Consider the following 20,310-nt stretch of genomic DNA (forward strand, 5'->3'; position numbering starts at 1 on the left):
AGAATCTGTGACGAACTGACCCCTCTAGTCAATCAAGTTTTGGAATCAGGTAGTTACCCAGTATGTTGGAAAAAAGCAATGATCATGCCGATTCTGAAAAAGTCCACCCTAGACCACTTGGAACCTAAGAACTATCACCCGATTGCTGGGCTACCAATAGCAGCTAAAATCTTGGAGAAGTCGGTGAACAAGGTACTGACTGACTATCTAGACACCAATAACCTGCCGGACCCTACTCAGCATGGTTTCTGGTCATACCACTCCACTGAATCTGCGTTGATTGTAGCAACGGAGGAGGTCCGCAGAATAGTTGATAGAGGGGGTAGAGAAGTAGTTTTACTTTTAGACCTGTCAGCAGCTTTTGACACCGTGAACCACACGGTGTTAGTGCAGCGGTTGAAGGAAGTGGGGATGAAGGGTACGGCTCTGACCATCATTTTTGGAGGGGAGGGAGCAGAGCCTGTATTGGGAAGGTCTGCAATCAGACAGTTTCCATCTTCCCTGTGGGGTCCCACAGGGATCGGCCTGATCACCAACGATGTTTAATATCTACGTCATTCCCCTGGCCAGACTCATCAGGAAACATGGATTCGCCCTGGTATCCTATGCGGATGATTCTCAGCTTGTAATCTCGATAGCTAAACAACCTGAAGATACAGCTATTAGGTTTAATGCATGCCTTACCGAGATTATGACCTGGATGAACCATATCTTCCTGAAAATTAATACAGATAAGACGGAGGTCATTGAGTTTGGTCAGGGTTGATCCCTGTGAAATGATTCCTGGTGGCCGGTGGGAGCGGGGGAATGCCCCTGCCTCGTGTCTAAGGTTAGAAACCTCGGAGTCCTCTTCGATGACCAGTTAAACTTTTCCGCTCAGGTATACAGCCTTACTTCTTCCTGCTGCTTTCCAATAAAAACTTTGAGATGGATATTTCCTTTCATCACTCAGGAATTAGAAAAGACGGTGGTGGTGGCTCTCTTGTTATCCAAACTGGACTACTGCAATGCTCTGTTGCTGGGGACTGATAAAACCCAGATGAGAAAGCTGCAGTCTTTACAGAATACTGCAGCATGGCTGCTTTTAAATATATATAGAGACCATTCAGACTCGGCAGGAATTACAGCATTGAAATTGGCTCCCTGTGCAGCAGCGCGTGGAATTCAAGGCGTTATGCCTGGTTCATAAAACATTGTATGGGGAGGGGCCAGGGACATCTGCATGGCCTAGGTAAGGGGTACCTAGGGAACCCTCTTCCATCCCAATGCCCTAGGTATCCAGGTACCATTTACTAGGGACCTACAGGGGCCTGAAGGGCCATTGTGGAACATTTTTAGGGCAGCAGCACTGGCACAGGGGACCTGGTCGGCAGGGTCCCTGCACACTACAATCGAATCCAAATCAAATACAAGGCAAAAGAGGCAATTTCTAGCAGACGTCGACAACTCTCCCTTCATCGTCTGACTCATTCCTGCTCCTTGCGGCTTTTCCAGGTCCTTCAGGTAGTCCTGTGACTTTTGAGTGCCAGTCATGGCGTGATGTGCGAGTCGTTACTTCAGTGTGGCGTTCAGAGTTTTCAATTAGAATTCGGTGCAGGCCTGGACTTTGTGATCCGCAGGCAGGTAGAGGTTGCATGCCTCGTGTGGATACCTCTGCGTGAATTTGTGGCAACAGTCTGAACAGAATTTAAAAAGCGGGTGTTCTCCATATCACCTATAGGTCTCTCTCTACCGCATTCTCCAGCCACTTGTACTCCAGTACCAGGGTCCCCATCCCAGAGGGGAGTACATTTCCCAGTTATCTATGTTCCTTGTGGTCTCCAGTGATGCTTGGTGCCCTTTTTTCTTTCTCTGCAGATCCTCAGTTTCTACAGGGCTCCTCTGGAGCGCCTCTAGACCAAGCGGCGGAATAAAGAATCTGAAGATCGCAGCGACATACCGGAACTTCTAGGGAGCTGTCTGACTTCATACAATGGATGGATTAACCACCAAATAGTGTTCGACAATTCATGCGCGCGCACACGCACAAAAACACACAAGGAGGGCAAAACACAACTCCGGACTCAACCACTAGATGGCTGAATAAATGCACAGCATGAGAATTTAGAAAAGTATTCATGCTGCAAAACTCAGAGTATTCCTGAAGCGGCATCGGGAAAGGCAACAAAGGCCGAGTCCCTTTTCACTGGAAAGGACCTTGGAATGGCATAGTCGGCACTTTAAGTGGGGGTTAATCGGAAGTCATGATCTCTACCAGCTTTGGTTCAGTGAAGGACTTTGTAGGAGGGGGAAGATCTTGACGGAGACTAACTTGTTGAAATTGACCAGTGTCTCTAAGGAGAATCACCATGCTGCCTTTTGCATTTTCGTCCTTCGAAGAGTCTAACAAAGAAGCGAGATGGAGACCTAGCTCTTGCCCCCAACCAACGCTGAGCCAGACGTGACCCATCAACAGATTAGCTGTACATTCTTTGATGGCCTTGCGATTCACACTGAGTTTCAGCTCACATGACATTAAGTCTCTACCACAAACACCATAAGTAGATTTCCTAGTGAGAAATGATGCCTATGTGCCAATCATAATCACAACTTGGGTTGAATCCGTACCTCTTAAAGGTCTAAATTATTAGCACTGCACTGTAAAATCTTTCACCGAGAGAAAATAAAGGAGAGGGATCCAGTTCAAGGGCAACGGATAAAAATAATAATTTTTTTAAAAAAAACTGACGTCAGCATGCAACAGTGGGTGCTTTATGGCTCAGATGACATCCAGGTCCGGGTCCCATACACTCGTGGAAGAGCTTGTACAAAAGTTACTGTATCCGGTCTGGCATTTGGGGATCCTAAACAAGGGAAGAATCTGTATATCAAAATATCCATCAGAACATTCTTTTAAAAACTCAAATACGCTTGAACCTCAATTTTGAAACTCCAAATAGATCTCTGGACACACGTTTATGAGACATGGAAAACAGGAACCAAAATTATCTATATCGATTAATATCGGTCTCTATATCTCCAAATGAAATGAGATTTCTAAAGCGTACGGCTACTCCACGAAGAGTCCCGGTGCTATGCTTTAAGTTAACAGTGAAACAAACACATAAGCTATACTTGATAAAAGAGCCATCCATCTCTTGCTAGCTATCCTTCTCTATCTTCATGGAACTAATCTTTTTCAAGGAGGATATTCATAAGGGAAAAATCTGTGGTGTTTAGTATCCATCGAAGTGTACTGTTGACACCCTTGTTTTATTGATAGGTCCTAATACATCTGCCAAAATGCATACAACCTTGGTGATACAGTGAAAAATAACCAATTTCTATTCAGAAAGATTTGTGTCAGCTATTAAAAGCAAGCCATCAATAAATTGACTATTGTATGGATACTGAATGTTCGTTAAATACATTATCGCCCACTCACTTCTTTGAATGTATATTTCCCATACAGAAGGGAAGCTGCTGAGGTAGGGGAGGAGCTGGAAGAGGAAGTGAGCAGGAGGCAAACTGCAGGGAAGGTGTTGGACTGGGGGTGGAAAGGGTATCAAACATGGAAGAGCTGGTCCATTTTTACATGTACATTCAATTGATAAAGGAACAGAGGAGGGTCCGAAGTGACCAAGTGTTAGACAAAGTGCACAAGTGCACATCTCAATACCACAAACAGAGGTGGATATTGGGGGCATGGAAAGGTAGGTGTAAAAACCGCTGAGTAGTCTAGCCCAGATGTGAAACCACCTTGTAGAGGGAGCGGGTAAGAGGGTTGTGGGGATTGGACCTCCCCTCCACTCTCCTTTGCAGATGTATTCCTCACTATAGCTGCAGCGATAAATCTGGAACTGCAGCCAGAGCTAGGATTCACTTAAAATTCAGTCCACTGTGAAATTACCTAGAACCAAAATAACAGAACATTTCTAATTCCTCCTTTAGTCATACTCTTATTATGAAGTATTCACTTGTGCAAAAAATGGTACACAAACAAAATATCACTTACCAATGGTAAGCTTGCTCAAATTCTCTCATGACGACATGTTTACTGGCCTGGGACTTTAAAAGTTTAAGGAGGTCTTGAGTAAAACGCTTTACTTGAGCTCTGTGGGTCAGTGTCAACATGCGCTTGGAGCCCATGCCCAGAATCTGAAATGAGATATCAATACCTGTATTGTAAACATTTTAAAGATTTAAAAATTGCTCATCAATTTAAATAGATCTGCTTCAGTTACTGTGGATTTTGCTAGTTAAAAAGCCTAAAATTGATTTTAGTGAACATGCTCTGCAGTATTTGATTCACATTAAAATGATCCAGCTACTTTAAATATATTAGTAATACATGAAACAATAGAAAATGAAATGTTGCATAACTTTAGCAATCAACCCATAGCAATAGTTGTCAACCAAAGTCAGGATATGTTCCCAGCCTCAAAATACAGTGACACTTTATAAAGTAAGTTTTTGGAGCTGGCAATGAATACTTAAGATTTTCCCCATAAGGCCAGCCCTTCATTTTAAGTCAGCAAGGTATCTGAAAAACTCCCAGCCTTTGTCCCTACATCAAATACTTTTGATTTAAGTTGTTTAATTTCCTGTATCAACAGCAAAGTCTCAATTAACCTACTTGTAACACGTGAGGCACAGCTTCAAGTAGCTCCATCAACTTCGAATAGCCGTAGTCTGAGACACGACACTGTTTTGCAAAATGATGGTGGTAGGTTGGTATAAATTTACTGACTTGTATGATGCAAGAAGGTTGATTTTTCATTAAATCAATCACCTCTCTGCTGAACTGGATCAGCTGGGGGTTACCAACAGGGCTCTTGGAACGCAACAGCCAGGGATCTGAAAACAGGGACATAAAAGGCATAGATAAAAAGTTCAATCATCTTTCGTTAATACTGTTGACCATGAATCTAGCTACAAATACATTACAAAAATCATATACCATTTATTAAAACAATATAAAAACTAAAAGTGAGAGAATAAGTTATGTTGAAGCATACTAAATTACTACCAAATGTAACTAAAACTGTTTAATACATCCTTTGTACTGTGCAACAAAACACTGGCAGGGCTGATTTGCAAATTCGTTCACAATGTTCTTAACATTAAGTTTTTTTATTTTTTTATTTAAGTTTTTATTTTTTAGAAAGGTTATGAGTGTCACACACCCATTTTCCAGGCCAAGAGCCTGTGAACGAGTTAATAGTATACCTCACTTAAACTGCACTTTGTGTGCTCATCTCTTGTGGAAAGAGAGCCAAAACCTATGCTTCACACAGTAAGAAAAATTCACACTGCAACAACATGCACATTTAACCTAGTACTTGTCAAGGTTTGAATAAAACGTATTAACCCACAACAGTGAGTTTAAGCTAAGCAATGGATTTAAAACTAATTCTATTCTCTAAGTAGGCTTAAAGGAGTGTCAATGAAAAACACACAACTTGATTCAACACTGCTTGCGATAAGTAACCACTGGCATCTGGGTAGCACTTCTTTGGCTCACCATGCCACCTCAGTTTGGACCTCGCCATATGCAAATCAGTCTTGACCCTGCTACTCATGGGATCAGTCCCATCCGAACTGCAAAGCCAGGTCTTCACTGATCCAGAACACAAGCAAACCAGGATCGGTTTCGCCCTAATTATGGCCTCATCGGCCAGGTGCAGCTTGGTTTCAATGACAGTGAGTACGAAACCCACTTCTGAGCATACCATGCCACTTAGGGCAGTCATCAAACACACAAAAGGTGATGGGAGGCTGCTTGCAATAAGTCTAACCACTTGCAATAGTGTGGGGTAGCACTCCAACCCGTTTGTTCTTTTGCTCACCATTCCACCTGAGTTTGGACATAGCCACATACAAATCAGTCAAACATACTTCTCATAAGAACAGTCCAGCCTGAACTGTCAAGCCAGAGCATCCCTGAACCAGAGCACGAGCAACCCAGAACTAGATTGGCCCTGGTTAGGGGCTCATCAGTCAGGTACACCTTGGTTAAAGTGACAAAATAAAGGAGTGCCCAGACACACAACAAATTGAATAAATTATTCAAACTCTAGTATTAGAAAACTTAAAGAAATTGATCATAGTGTTAAAGTTCAAGGAAATAGACAGCTGACTAAATTACAGACCTAATGAGGGTCCAAAATGATACGGTGTAGGAAAGTGACGCTTTTTTCATGGTTGCCGCCACTTTTCGCCAAACTGCTGATGTACTTTGACTGAGTGTGCCCTGGGTTCCTGCCAACCAGATACCCACGGTTTATCCTCTTTCCCTAAACTGTAGTATTGTAAAACCCAATTGGCAACTCTCTGGCCACATGCAAGTCCCTTGTAAAAGGTACCCTAGGTACCAAGGGCAATGTGACCAGAGAAGGCCTCCAAGTGCTGCAGCACTTATTGTGCCACCCTTAGAGACCCTGTACCTTTAAACACACGCGCGCGCGCGCACACACACGCGCGCTGCCCTTTCAGGCTGCGTGTTTTGGTGCTGAACAAAGTGAAGAGTCGACATGGCACACAACTGTAAGATAGTGCCCTCTTTTTGCATGGTTGCCCTCACTTTTTACCTAACTCCTGATGTACTTTGAGTGAGTGTGCCATTGGTTCCTGGCAAACAGGTAACCCGGGCCTATGTTCTTTCCCTAAAACTGCATTAAAACACAACCCAATTGGCACTCTTTGGCCAAAGGTCAGTCCCTTGTAAAGAGAACCACAGGAACCAAGGGTACTGTGGCCAGGGAAGGGCTCCAAGGGCTGCAGCACTTATTGTGCCTCTCTTAGAGGCCATGTACCTTTACACAAACACAATGCCTTTGCTGGCTGCGTGTTTTGGTGCAGAACAAAGTTAAGAGTCGACATGGCACACATCCCAGTGTGTCAGCAATTTCAAGCAATACTTTTATTTTTTTATTCAAACAAATCCGAACAAGTACTCATTAGTCCATTTGTTTTCATCCTTCTTGAAGTACATGTGTTTTTATATATACATACAAAATCTCATGTCATTTTACTTTCAAGTGCTTATTCAAAAAGCACAATAAAACAAACATAAAACAAAATCATATTGGAATTCAAAGTTGTTTTGACGCGACTCCTTTATCCATGTGATGCCCTATGTATTTTGGGACACAAAGGTCCCTTCCTCAGGGAAATGAATAGGGCATCACATGGATAAAGGAGTCGCGTCAAAACAACTTTGAATTCCAATATGATTTTGATTTATAGTTGTATTGTACATTTTGAATAAGCACTTGAATATAAAATTACATGAGATTTTGTATGTATATATAATAACACTTGAAATTAAAGAAGAATGAAAACAAATGGACCAATGAGTATTTGTGATTTGTTTGGATAAAAATGTTAAAGTATTAATTCAAATTGCTGATATACATAGAGCTGTGCACACAGTCACTCAAGTACATGTTTACTTGAATTTTAAAAAAGGATTGCAAGGTTTAGATCTAGAGAATTTTGACAAAACAGCGGAGTTCGCCACCGTAACCCATTGGTTTATTTGTTACACATCCCTGTGTGCCATCCCTATAACCCACTGCCTTGGTATAGGACAGCCACCCCTCTAGCTGGGTGCACTATACCAGTGGTGAGGGAACAGGTGCATGAGCTCTGTACTCCTACAGTGTCTAAGCCAATTCTTTGACATTTTAAGTGCAGTAATGCCATTAAGAGTAGATGGTGTTGGGAATTGGTCATTACCAACTCCACAGTACCATAATGGCTTTACTGAAAACTGGAACGTTTGGTAGCAAACTTCTAAGCATGATAAACCCACACTCATGCCAGTGTGGGATTTAATGAAAAATGCACACAGAGCATCTCAGAGATGCCCCCTAAAAAACGACCCAACACTATTGTCCAGGCGGATTGTCTGCTCGCCAGCTGCCACCCACCAGACATGTTTCTGGACTTCAGGGGCAGGAGCCTGCTGCTCACGGGGTCTGAAACCATGCACATCCTGGGACAAGTTGCCAAGCCTCCTCCCCCAGGATATGCAGGGTCCACGAAGGGAAAGTTTCAATGGCTTGCTGTCTGTGAGCTTCCCCAAGCCTTTGCTGCTTCCAGAAACTGGCCCAACCTGTTCTGAACACCACTTTGGAGAAAGGGAGGTGTGCCCACCCCACCCCTCAGGTGGGGGAGGTGAGGTGAAGCACAACTCAGTCCTCACCATCTTGCAGATGGGGACACCGCCAAGCAGAGTAAGGTATATGCCCCCTCCCACTGGAGGGTGGCATAATAGGGGGTGTACCCACCCCAAGGAAGGGACCCATTGGTCCCAACCTTTACTTACCTGTAACACCCCAAAATCTAGTATTTAGGGGCAGCCCTGAACCTTGCCTTCTCAGCCAAGAGCCGACCAAGAAGAGAAGAAGGACCGAAGAGCCGTGCTGAAACTAAGAGGAGGAGGACACCCACTGACTTGGTGCCCAGCCCTACCGGCCTGTCGCCACCTCGAACCTGCTCCAGTGAAATTGCGTTGTGTCCTATAGCCAGCAACCTCAAAACACGAGGACCTGCCCTGCCTTCCATAAAAAGACTGTCTCCTGTGAGCACCAGATTTACTCACCCACAGACTCTGGTTCTGCCCAAATTCGAGAGTCTAATACGCATACCCAGGTTCTGAGGGACACCTGGTCACCCCATTATTTTTGCTAAACAAATTCAAGAGTCTGCACCACTCTGCACCCGACGCCTACGGCCTGAGTTCGAGTGGCCCAACACCACAAGGACAACTCCCAGGCGATCCTGACCCGAGATCTGGTGATCTTTGACCTGCCTCGAATCACCAAGTGAAGCCTACAGCCTTTTTCTGGTGGATACCCTCGACCGCTACTGGAGCTGGTAAGCAAAAACCCGATGCTTAAAGACAGCCCTGCACCCAAAGTCCCACGGCCTTGGGTGGTCCAACAGACTGTCCCAGCATCCTGAGGCATCCAAACTTACCTCTCCAACTGGTGGTCACCTCCAGAAGATCTTCGTCCCCGAGCCTGCAGTCTCTGTAGCAACCAGAGAATCCCATGGCAAACAGGGCACCTGACGCCAAAACATCACCCTGCAACCGGCCGCCCCTGTGTCGCTGTGGGTGCACGTTGTGTGTAACTCTGATCCCCTTTGCCCCGAGTTAAACCCTAGGAGCTTTGCTCTCAGAACCTTGTGACCTGCTCATGAGCAGCCACCAACCGGAGGTCCCCTATCGCCCAGTGGATAACATTGGGCCTCAGCACTCTGCACCCAGGCTGCCCTAGTGCCGCTGAGGGTTTTTCAAGGGTGCATCCTTGAACCTGGGGGAACCCTGGTTCTAACCCCAGAATACTAACTCCCACAAACTTGTACTTGCCTGTAACCCGATAACTCAATTTCCTTCCATAGAATTGCATGGACTGCTTTTCTTGAAAATTGTTTCAAGTGTGGAGTTGGTTTGTGTGGAACATTGACAAAACTGCAAATGTACTCGTCTCCCAGGCGAAACCGACTCGAGATCGGGTGATGTCTGACCCGTCTCTAATCTCCAATCAACGCCTGCAGCCCTTTTCTGGAGGATCCCCCAACCGCGACCGGAGCCAGTAAGAAAAACCTGATTCCTAAAGGCACCCCTGCACCCAACGTCCCAGTGCCTTGGGTGGCCCAACCTACGGTGTCCCAGCATTCCATCTTATCTCTCCAACCGGTGGTCACCTGCTGAAGATCTTTCTTCTTCGAGCCTGCAGTGTTTGTTGCAACCGAAGAATCCCCATTGAACTCAACAGGGCACCCAACGCCAAACCAGCACCCTGCACCCAGCCGCCTCTGTGTCACTGTGGGTGCACCTTATGTGCTAACTCTGATTCCCCCTTTGCTCTGAGTTAAACCATAGGAGCTATGCTCCCACAACCTTGTGGCCTGCTCGTGAGCAGCCACCAACTGAAGACCCCCTATTCCCGATTGGTTAACATTGGGCCTAAGCACCTGTCCACCCTAGTGCCGCAGAGTGCTTTAAGAGTGCATCCTGGACCTTGGGGGAACCCTGGTTCTAACTCCAAAAACCTAACTGCCACAACCAAGTACTTAACTGTAAACCGATAACTTAATTTCCTCCCATAGGATTGCATTGACTGCTTTTCTTTGAAAAGTGTTCCAAGTTTGGAGTTGATTTGTATGAAACTCTAAAACTGCAAATATAAAAAAAACTGATTTACTTACCTTTTCTCTAGGAAGTGTCCCAGTGTGGTATCTAGGTATATCACACTGAGTAGAAAAAGTAACTTAAAAAGTAATCTGCAAAGTCATCAAAAGTAATCTAACAACAACTTCAACTGTTTTCAAAGTATTTACAAACCTGTAACAAAGTCATTTGCATTCAGCTTGCTTGTACTGTTCAACCTGCCTTGAAAAGCACCATTTACACTTACCTGTGCCAGGCTTCCTTAATTCTTAGAAATAAATACAACTAAATAATACTTTTATACAAACAAATTGGTCAGAGTTCAGTCTTTCAGTGTGTGACATTTCTTGCCTGAGTATGTATAATAAATGCTTAACACTACCCTCTGATAAAGGCTTACTGCTCACCCACACTACCACAAATAGAGAGCAAGGTATTATCTAGTTTTAACTCTGCCTACCTTTGGGGTTCCACTGCACTCTGTGCACACTATACGTTACTTTTTTATCCAATGGGGGATAGGGTGCCTCCAGTGGGTGGCTGCTCACGAGCTGGTCACAAGGTTGTGGGATAAAAGCTCCTTGAGTTAGGCTCAGGGCAAAGGGGGATCCGAGTTAGCAAACAAAGTGCACCCGCAGCGGTGCAGGGTGCTGTTTTGGAGTCAGGGGGCCCTGTTATTTTCGATGGGAGTTGCAGTTTTTGATATTGGTTGCAGGATTGGTCCAGAAGGAACCAACAGCTGGGCAGGTAAGTTGGAGGGCTCGGGGACGTAGGTGCACCTCTGGTTCTCTTCGCCAGGGCGACTTGATGCAGGGGTGTCTTCTGAGGTTGGATTTCACCTTACCAGGCTACTGCAGTTGGGGGGGGGGGGGTCTCCGTGCAGAGGCTGCAGGCGATGTCGGGGTGTCCTGGAGGGGTCAACCCACAGTGGACTCAGACTCTGGAGCGCTGTGGGAGCTCGCTGGCAAACTAACTCGGGCCGTAGGTGACCGGTGTAGTTGTGGTTCCAGGTGTCAGGTTTCTTTGTTCTCCGCTGGCTCAGAGTCTGTCTTGGGAGTTTCTTTTGAACAGTGCTGCTGTTCACAGGAGATCCGGTCTTTGTTGAAGGCAGTCAGTCCTCCCAGGGGTTCTGGAGGTCGCTGGCTGCAGGACAAGGTGATTTTTGATGCAGAATCTCTGCAGACGGCAGGGGCCAAGTCAGTTCTTCTCTTCAGTCTCCTCTGCTGTGCATCTTCTTTCGTCCTTCGTAGGTTGCGTGAATCTCCCTTCTTGGTTCAGGGCTGCCCCCTGAATACTGTATGTAGGGGCCAATTTTAGTTAACACAGGCTGCATAATAATTTCCTTAAACAGCTTCACAGTCTTACACTTACATAAGAAAACTGCAAAGGGTCATGTCCATCACTCGGTACTGTCCCAATCCATAACATCAACCCACTTCATCTGCAACTGAGTAAGCATGAAATAACTGAAGATATCTGTCGATGCTGATAGCCAACGTAGGATTTTAATTTAGGTCATATAGCAGGTCTCAACAAGCTACATTCAACCACTTTTTGACATCGGACAATGACCATCAGAAATGGGAAGATATTAAAGCCCATCCCAGCAGACCTTCCCACTATTTTTTTCCTTTAACCTAAGCCTACTAAGGACCATAAACTTAAAAAAAAAATATCTCAAAATGGACAACCCAGTGCAGTAACCAGCTAAATCGTTTATGTACATAAATACCATAAAGGGACCGGCAGAGCTGCTCAAAGTTGAAAGATTACAAAAAAGCCTAATTTGCATGTCTGTGTCACACTTCATCCGGTGTGCTCTGTCCAATAACACGAGAACCACACCTCGATGGTCGCCATGCACGACATGGAAACACTTCCCACCCAGGATCGAAGACAACACACTTTCGTCTACACACACTACATAAGTAACATGCTACTCATAAGAAAACACTTCAGCATAGGGGTAGTAAAAGCTATATATAGTAATACAAAAAGGAAGCATGTATAAAAGCATTTATTGATTAGATAGATTGCTACAGGGTGCCAGTTTATGTGTGGAAATTTAGACGGACAAGTAATTTAGGCACACCAAGAATGTACCAATTGAGATGAGCTGGATGCATTCTTATTGCCCACATTAAATAAACAGAAAATATACGGTCAAAAAAATGTAAGGCTCTTCTGAGGTAATTCTATGAAAAGATATTTACCTGTATTTGGAGGTGGTGGTTTATTGTGTATCCATTTCACAACTTTAATGCCATTTTGTGCAGTGGCAATATTTACTCCAGGAATACATGTGATGAGATGCTCAAGGGGGACACCTCCATGACCTTCCTCCACCATTTCTAAAATACTGAATTCTGCAGCATAGCAATCTGGAAAGCTGGAATTAATGAAACATTTTAGGTGGCGTTATGGCATTCAGTATACATATTATTGAGTAATGAGGAAAACATCTCCAATTACTAGTAATACATGATAGACATTTAAAGAATGAAATTCACAATGACATTCGGTCTATTATTTCGGCGGCAAATTGTAAAGTAATACAACGGCTTCTGTCAGCTAAAAGAGAATGTTTTATCAACACAAAGACTAAAATATACATTGATTAATCCGTTTGAATTGAAACAAAAATTCCTTTTTGAGCTTTCCACCCGAGTAGCTCCATCTCAAAATAGGTCTCACAACAAATAAAATTAAACTTGGCTAAATGCTTTCAGACAACTGTTAAAACAATGCTTGCAACAGAGGTTTCATTAGGCTTGTAACAAAATGTATAATTTCTTACCGTCGGTGTAGTTTTGTAGCTTGAAAACGTTTCTGGATTCACTATGTTGTGCATAATTCCGCCATCTAGTGGTTGGGTCCGGCATTGTAGTATTTATTCTCATTTTAGGGCTCGCCCCTAGCGATGCAGTAAGCAACACTGCTCGCGCAGGCGAGAGCCCTTTTGTGGAGGGTTCCAAAACGGACCCTGGAATCGCACACGCTCGTGCGTGTGCTTTTCCTTTTGAGTTCCGTTATTGGGCTTTGCGTGCGTGTTTTTTTTTTTTTTTTTTAACAGAGCATGCCATAGGCCAAAGGCGGGCACATTGTTCCACGCATGGCCTATTGGTGTCTGTTACACGCACCAAAGCCCATAGGTTTTCAATTATTGTGCCCAGACACGGGCGCGATAGTTGAAAACATAGGGCTCGCAGTGGCACGCACGCACACCACTCGCGGGCATAGTTTTTATTTTTTTTACAATAGCGAGCGCTTTCGCGATCGCTTTCAGTGCTGCTTGTTCTTTGTGCGAGATTCTGCCCGTGAGCGGCAGAAGTTGCTTCCTTTTAGAACTCCGAAACCGATGTTTGTGTGGTGCGTTGATTTCAAGCGGTGCTGCATAGCCCAGTTATTAAGATCGGCCAGTTTCATTTTCTGTTACAGTATTGATGTTTTTTATTTATGAATCCCTACAGTGTAGAACAGTGAGTTTTACGGCTAAAAAAAGTTTGGCACCGCAGACATTTATCGTACCCCGCAAAGCTAAATCTTTCCGGCATGTGGCCGGGCAAAACCCTTGTTGCCAATGAGGCTTGGTAATGAACCAGCTGTTCGACTGACAGGGGAGTACGCACCTCCACAGACGCAGTTAGGACGCCAACTGCCTCCGAAAAAGAGCCTATTTCAAGAGGCGCAGCTGCTGTTTACATTGTTGCCTCTTATAGATGTCTTTGGCAGATTTTCTGTTTTGGGCAAATTGGAAAATGGCGGTGAAACATCATACTGTTGTCTTTGCTGCAGGCTGAAGGACGGTTCCGATTACTCAATTGCAGGACGTTTAGGAGCTGGTATTAGAGCAACCGGACAGCAAGGGAAGTGAGCGTGCCAGTGCTGGTACGTCAATTGCAGGTACTGCCAAAGAAGGAGTGGTCAGAGCCTGGAGTGAGCCGTTTCATGCGTCGAATGTGTAGCCTTGTTAAACCCTTTATTTTAGCACAAGTGCAGACTATTTTAACCACAAGGGTTTATACTATGCTCTCAATGTCTTTTAAAGGTAGCTTTGAAAACTGTGCTATCACATTCCAACCTTCCTACAAATTCCTGCCACGTGTTCTCACTTCCTGGCACATCAAGCGGACATTGAGCAAACTCGTCCTCCTGATAATGCGAACTCTGCATTTAGCAAAGGGTCGTCTTTAGTTTCTCCATGGGCCAGAGCGGTGGGAGCCGTCATGGTTGTGGCTAAGTTCTCACGGGGTGCGAGACTCTCCATCCACAGCGCTATGCGGATATGGGGCATCATGACATCCACTGGCATACTTAAGAGGGAGCCACAGCCACCTTGAAAAGCACCCACCCACCCTCACCTGGAGCAAGAGGTGGAAATATGTGCAGAAAAGAGGGTATCAGACAAATTTCGCAATTTTGCTTGTTTGCCCCTGTTTAGTATGTAATCAGCGGCGCTGATTACATACTAAACAGATCTGAGGTCTCAGATTCACACCCTATCAAGGGCCCGCTGAGAGGCTAAATAACTCATTAACTGCCTCACATCAGGCTGGCACAGACAGCTGCAGAACCGATTCTCATCACATCTGTTTCTTTCCAAAGCCCTTACTTCCTTCCTCCGGCAGCTGTAGGGTGCAGCCAATAATGTGCAGTGGCTCCTCACATGTTTCAACTCCTTCTAATGTATATAAGGCAATACCTGGTTGAGTATTAATAGTGCAGTGTCCAGTGGCTCTCAATATTAAAGTATTTTACTTAGCGCTGATGCTAAAAGGTGGTTTTAAATAAAGAAATGTTGTCCCGTGGAATGGATTACAGGTAAGACACAAAGAGGTGAGCGGCTTACCTTTGCTTAAGCAATTTGTGCATGGTTTTGATCAGATTGAGCTTTGAGAGCAAAGTGCTTCTTGATCGTAGTGCTTTGGTTTCATTGGGACTTCTGAAACCTGATGTATACTTTTGTGTTTTTCTTTCATCACAGAATTGCCTATGCAATAGTTTGTAGTAGCAGGGCATTTAATTTTTCCTATTTTTTTTTGTTTTATATAGCGTGAACTTGATCCGAAGGAATCGGAGCACTTTACGTGAGCACCAGTTGCGCTACAGACGGACACATTCATTTTGTTAGGCACGGGGAGATTACGTGATTTGCTCAGGATCACAGGATCTTGAGCGTCCCTGCTGAGATCAAACCCGGGTCCCGGCTTAGAGGTCGATTGCTCTAGCCGTTAGGCCACATTTTGTTGTTGACTGTGTTTAAATCGGTTTTGCAATTATTTTTCCCCCTTTAAACTACCAGACTAACTATGACATGTCAAGAGAGCTGCGAATAACTGCAACAAACAAGCACCAGAGGCAAAGAACTATAAAACTATTTCTGCTCACATGCCACAAATGCTTACTAACCCACTGTCCTTTGTATGTTCACTACCAGGCACACTTTCAGTATGACAGGCTGAGCTCAGAGGTGCTTGACACTACAGAAGTGTGTTAAGCATACGTGTTTTACCATTACCATTTAGTTACACAGAGATATCAGGTGTTTCTAAAGGAGTACTCCTGCATATTTCTTTCTCACTCTGCTGTGACAGCATAGTGAACAGAATGTAACCTGGCTATATACAGAGATGTAAGTTCTGTCAAAGTGCATTAATATTGTATGCCATTCACCACAACCATGACGACCGGTACCTACAAACGAGCTGAAGGAATCCCTCTCCAGCCACAACCATGCACCAGAGTGCAGAACCCGTGAGAGCATGGCTTGTCTGATCTGGTTCTAAGAAAGACAACCTTTGGCCTCCCCTTGCTCGGGCAGACGAGAGAATGGCGACCCTATTAGACTACAAGGGCGGCCGCCTTTGTCTTGAATACACCAAATTAACAAATGATTAGTGTAGGCCTCGGCGCTCCGCTACTGGTATCCAGGGACCGACGTAGTCTGGGTCCAGTCAGAGGTGGGGGTGACTGCCTAGCGGCACGTCTCCAGCACAGACCCCCATAATCTCACGCACAGCTACGCCTCTGACCATATCCCTTAATAAACCTCTGTTTATGTTGTAGCCAGGCCCAGGGTGACGCAGCAGTCAAGCCCGATGGATAACAGTGCTTCTAAATCCGTTTGCTCACAAGGACTGCCTGCTTTGTACCAATTTGCATTTCGGATTATGGGTGAGAAAACACATTGACTATAGCAGTCTAATGACTTGGATCTGGATTGCCCAGAAAGGAAGTTGTTGCCTTCTCTCCCACTAATGGGGACAGAACGCGGGCGCCTGTGCGCCGGGTCTATGTTCCTTGTGATAGCCCATCTCCATAGCTCCTGGGCTAGGGCTGACAATGTTAATGATTGTGTTCCTCCTTGTTTCTTGATGTAAAACATTGTGGTTGTATTGTCTGTTTAAACAAACACCCTCTTTCCGTAAAGTTCCTTCTGAAAGGCTTTTAAGGCTAGGAACACAGTTTTTAATTCTACGAAGATGATGTATTTTATCGCATCCTGCTGGGTCCATAGACCCCTCACCCTGAGGTTGTTCATGTGGGCTCCCCACCCCAGTTGGGAAGCGTCTGTTGTAATGGTCACTGTTGGAGTTGGTTGTGTGAAAGGTCTCCCAAAGGTTATGTTCTTCCTGTTCCACCATGTCATCTCCTGAAAAACTGTTTGTGAGACAATCACTAGATCCTCCCAACTCCCTGTTGCCTGTGACCATTGTTGCTGAATCCATTCCTTAAATGGTCTCATGTGCAGTCAAATGTTTGTGACTAGATGAATGCATGAAGCCATCATTCCCAGTAGTTTCCCCACTGTCCTCAATGTCAGAGCTTGCCCCTTGCGGTAAAGATGCGTCTCTTTCAGAATTGCTACTGTCCTCCCTTCCCTAATGTTGTGTTGATTTCTGCCCCTAAGAATATTTTCACTTGCTCTGGTGTTATTGATGATTTTTCCCAATGTATTGAGAAACCGAGCTCGAACAAGGTCTCTATGAACCTCTCTGTGCTGTTTGCAAAGGTTGTATGTGCTTGCTCTTACTAACCAGTCGTCTAGATATGGGAAAATGTGTATTCCCTACCTTTTTAGGTGGACTGCTACTGCTGCTAGACATTTCCTGAACACACTTGGTGCTGACTTGAGTCCGAGCGCTAGCACTGTGAATTGGTAGTGCACTTTGTTGATTACGAATCTGAGTAGGTTTTTGTCTGTTGTTCATGGGGATGTGCAAGTAAATGTCCTTTAGATCTATATTTGCCATGTAGTCCCCTACCTGTATCCGAGGTATCACCTCTTGTAAGGATGTCATCTTGAATTTGAGTCTTTATGAACTTGTTTAGGAACCTTAAGTCTAGTATAAGTCTTAATGTTCCGGCCACCTTTTATATGAGGAAGTGGAATACACCCCCTTGTTCCTTTCCTTGTAAGGCACCCGCTCTATGGCACCCTCGTGTAGAAGTTCTTGTGCCTCTTCGAGCAAATGAGACAGTTCTCTTTGAATTAACCTTGTTCTTTGTTTTTTTGCATGGCGGTTGTCTAGCCAGTTCTATGCAGTATCCGTATCGAATTACGTTTAATATCCATTTGTCAGATGTAATCCTCTTCCACTCCTGGAAGAAGTTTCCTATTCTGCCTCCCACTGGTGTTGCATGTTGGAGGTATTCCTTGTTGTTTGTGACCTGATTTTTTGTACGTCTATTAGTTGTTGCGCCCTCTGAGATGTTTAGAGTGTGCGCCAAGGTTGTAGAGAAGTCACTTGGAGGTGGGCTGCTATCCCCCTCTCTGCTGTTGGCCTCTTCTTCGAGTGCGCCCTCGAAAAGCTTGCCTCCCCTGTTGATATTGCCAACCTTGCTGTTGTTGACCCTGTTGCTGACCCCTGTTCATTTTCTTTCTTCAGCTGAGTTAGCTTGTCATCCACAGCTGCTCCAAACAGTTGCTCTCCATTGAACGGAGTGTTCAAGATGTTACTTTGAACCTCTGGTTTGAACCCTGAGATTTGTAGCCAGGCGCGTCTTCTCTCCATAACTCCGATCATCATGTGCCTGCTTGCTGTCTCCACAGCATCTAGGGCTGATTTCAAACATGTATTGGCCATGTTCTTCCCCTCTGCCACCAAGTGACTTGCCCTTCTCTGGAACTGGTCTGGCAGATTTTTTAGCAGTTCGCCTACCTCCTCCCAGTGCTGGTATGCATGCCTATTGATCAAGGCATTAAGAGTTGGCTATGCGCCATTGAATCGCAGCACTTCGTTCCATTTTCCTTCCTGTGAGATCCATTCTCTTGCTCTCCTTGTCTGGTGGTGGGCCCACGTAAGTGGGTACATTAGCCCTCTTTCTGGCTGTGGAAGCTATTATTGAGTCAGCTGGCACTGAACCCCTGATGTACATTGGGTCCTTGGAGGAGTGCTTGTATTTTTTCTCACCCTTTGGTGTTATTGCCTTGCATGTGGCAGGTTCCTTGGAAGCTTCTTTTCCCTCATCAAGCACACTTGGGAGCATAGGCAGGAATTGGCTTCTTGTTTGTGTGGGCAGAAAGGTTTCTAGGAGAAAGCATGACTGTGGCTTTTCCTCCTCTAGCTGGACTCCATAGGTGTCAGCAGCCTTCTTTATTACCGGATTGTACATCAATGTCGTCGGGGGAGAGGGCCTCGAAGGGTATGTATATACCCCTTCTTCTGGCGAGTCAGCATCCAGATCTTGCCACTAAATGTCTTGTGTCTCAGAGGTCGTCGAAACATGATAGGTTTGGTCCTCATCTTCTGCCTCGGCTTCGAAGTAGAATTCTTCTTTCTCCTCTTGGTCAGCCGATTCTGGGGTTGTAGGAACCTGTAGTTCCTAGAGGTCTCTTTCAGAAAGTGTCGAGGTTTTCGGCGGGATCTTGAATTGCTTTATTGTCTCGTCGAAATCTCTCTTGCGCTGCAAGATACTTGGCATTTCAGCTTCGACCCTCCTCTTTCTTCTCACGCTCCGACGCTTGTGCTTCGGTGTTGAGATTTTCGGGCTCTCTTGGCGCTTGTCGACGGGGAAGTCTAAGCTTGCTTCACCCTCTCTTTCTTCGACGTCGAGGAGTCCTTCTCGTGACTGCTCTTCGATGACTTAGTCTTATCAAGGGTTTTTGCCATCTGGGAGTCCTTGTCAAAGGAACAGACGGAATGTTTGTCCTAGGACGAGCTTGCGGTTGGCGAAATTTGATTCCAAGGCTGTTTGAGGACTTTGAGTCACTCCTTCGGGGCTCAGTCGACTGTCTCGGGGTCGCAGTCTCTTACCTTATTCGGAGCTCTTTTTCCGACATTGACGGCTTGGATGTGCGCATCCTAGTCACCCTCGGGCCCTTCGGCGACTTGGTCCTCTTCCTCGCTGGAAATGCCCAGGTCTTGAAGCGATGGTGGTGGTCCTTTACCCTGCATGTTGTAATTCGCTCTCCTTTGCCTTAGCCTCACCCTCAAGGTCAAGGTCTTCGGGGTGAACGCCGAGCATGCGTTGCAGTCTTCTGAGCCGTGGTAGAGCGGCAGGTAAAGGTTACAGACCGGGTGCTGGTCCTTCTGTGTGTATTTGTGGTGGCAATTGTTGCAGAACTTGAATGGTGTCTTGTCCATTACAGTGCCCAGGGAGCCCCCTGTGAGCGCATTCTCTGTTGGATGTCGAAGTTTTGATGTTCTTTTCTTCTCTGCGTCCCGGTTCGGCAGCTCGAAGGGCAGTGTGTCGATAAGTTGTTTTCCTGTTATTCTAGCCAATTTTCGTGGATTCTTCTCTCCAAAGTTCTGGAGCTCCTCCTGTCTCGATCCAGATCGAACGGTGGAAAAAAAGAACCTGAAGATGGCGACCAAAGGTGGGAGCTTTCGGAGGAAGCACGTCGACATCACAGAAGGACACCAAATGGTGGTATGTGGACGCCCACCAAGCCATGAAAAAAGGAAAGAACTAAAATAAAAAGGAGTAGTTTCTTACCTGTAACTCCAGTTCTGTAGTAGGGGTATCTCTGTTATAGTCATAATCTATGAATAGTCCCGCCCATGTGCGGGGACCCCGGAGCAATCAAAATATCTCTTAAGCTGTCCTGCATTTGCAAACCTGCAAAGACACTTAAGAGACAGACAAAATAATACAGCCTAATAACAATATGGCTGCACTGGCCAACACTTCATCTGAAGTGAACA

The 20,310-nt window shown here is 45.3% G+C and overlaps 1 protein-coding gene across 6 annotated transcripts in view; it reads right to left on the reverse strand.

The window, feature by feature from the left end:
- Window positions 1-20,310, reverse strand: part of MARF1 (meiosis regulator and mRNA stability factor 1) — an 891,622-nt gene that overhangs the window by 418,872 nt on the left and 452,440 nt on the right. For all 6 annotated transcript variants that reach the window (XM_085632075.1, XM_085632071.1, XM_085632074.1 and 3 more), the window contains 3 exons: window positions 12,376-12,551; window positions 4,616-4,836; window positions 3,995-4,137 (listed from right to left, as the gene is read on the reverse strand). In XM_085632075.1, coding sequence (XP_085488201.1) covers window positions 3,995-4,137; window positions 4,616-4,836; window positions 12,376-12,551 — 540 coding nt within the window. The remainder of the gene's footprint in view (window positions 1-3,994; window positions 4,138-4,615; window positions 4,837-12,375; window positions 12,552-20,310) is intronic.

The sequence above is a fragment of the Triturus cristatus genome, chromosome 10 (genome assembly GCF_964204655.1).
Source record: "Triturus cristatus chromosome 10, aTriCri1.1, whole genome shotgun sequence".
Taxonomy (NCBI): domain Eukaryota; kingdom Metazoa; phylum Chordata; class Amphibia; order Caudata; family Salamandridae; genus Triturus; species Triturus cristatus.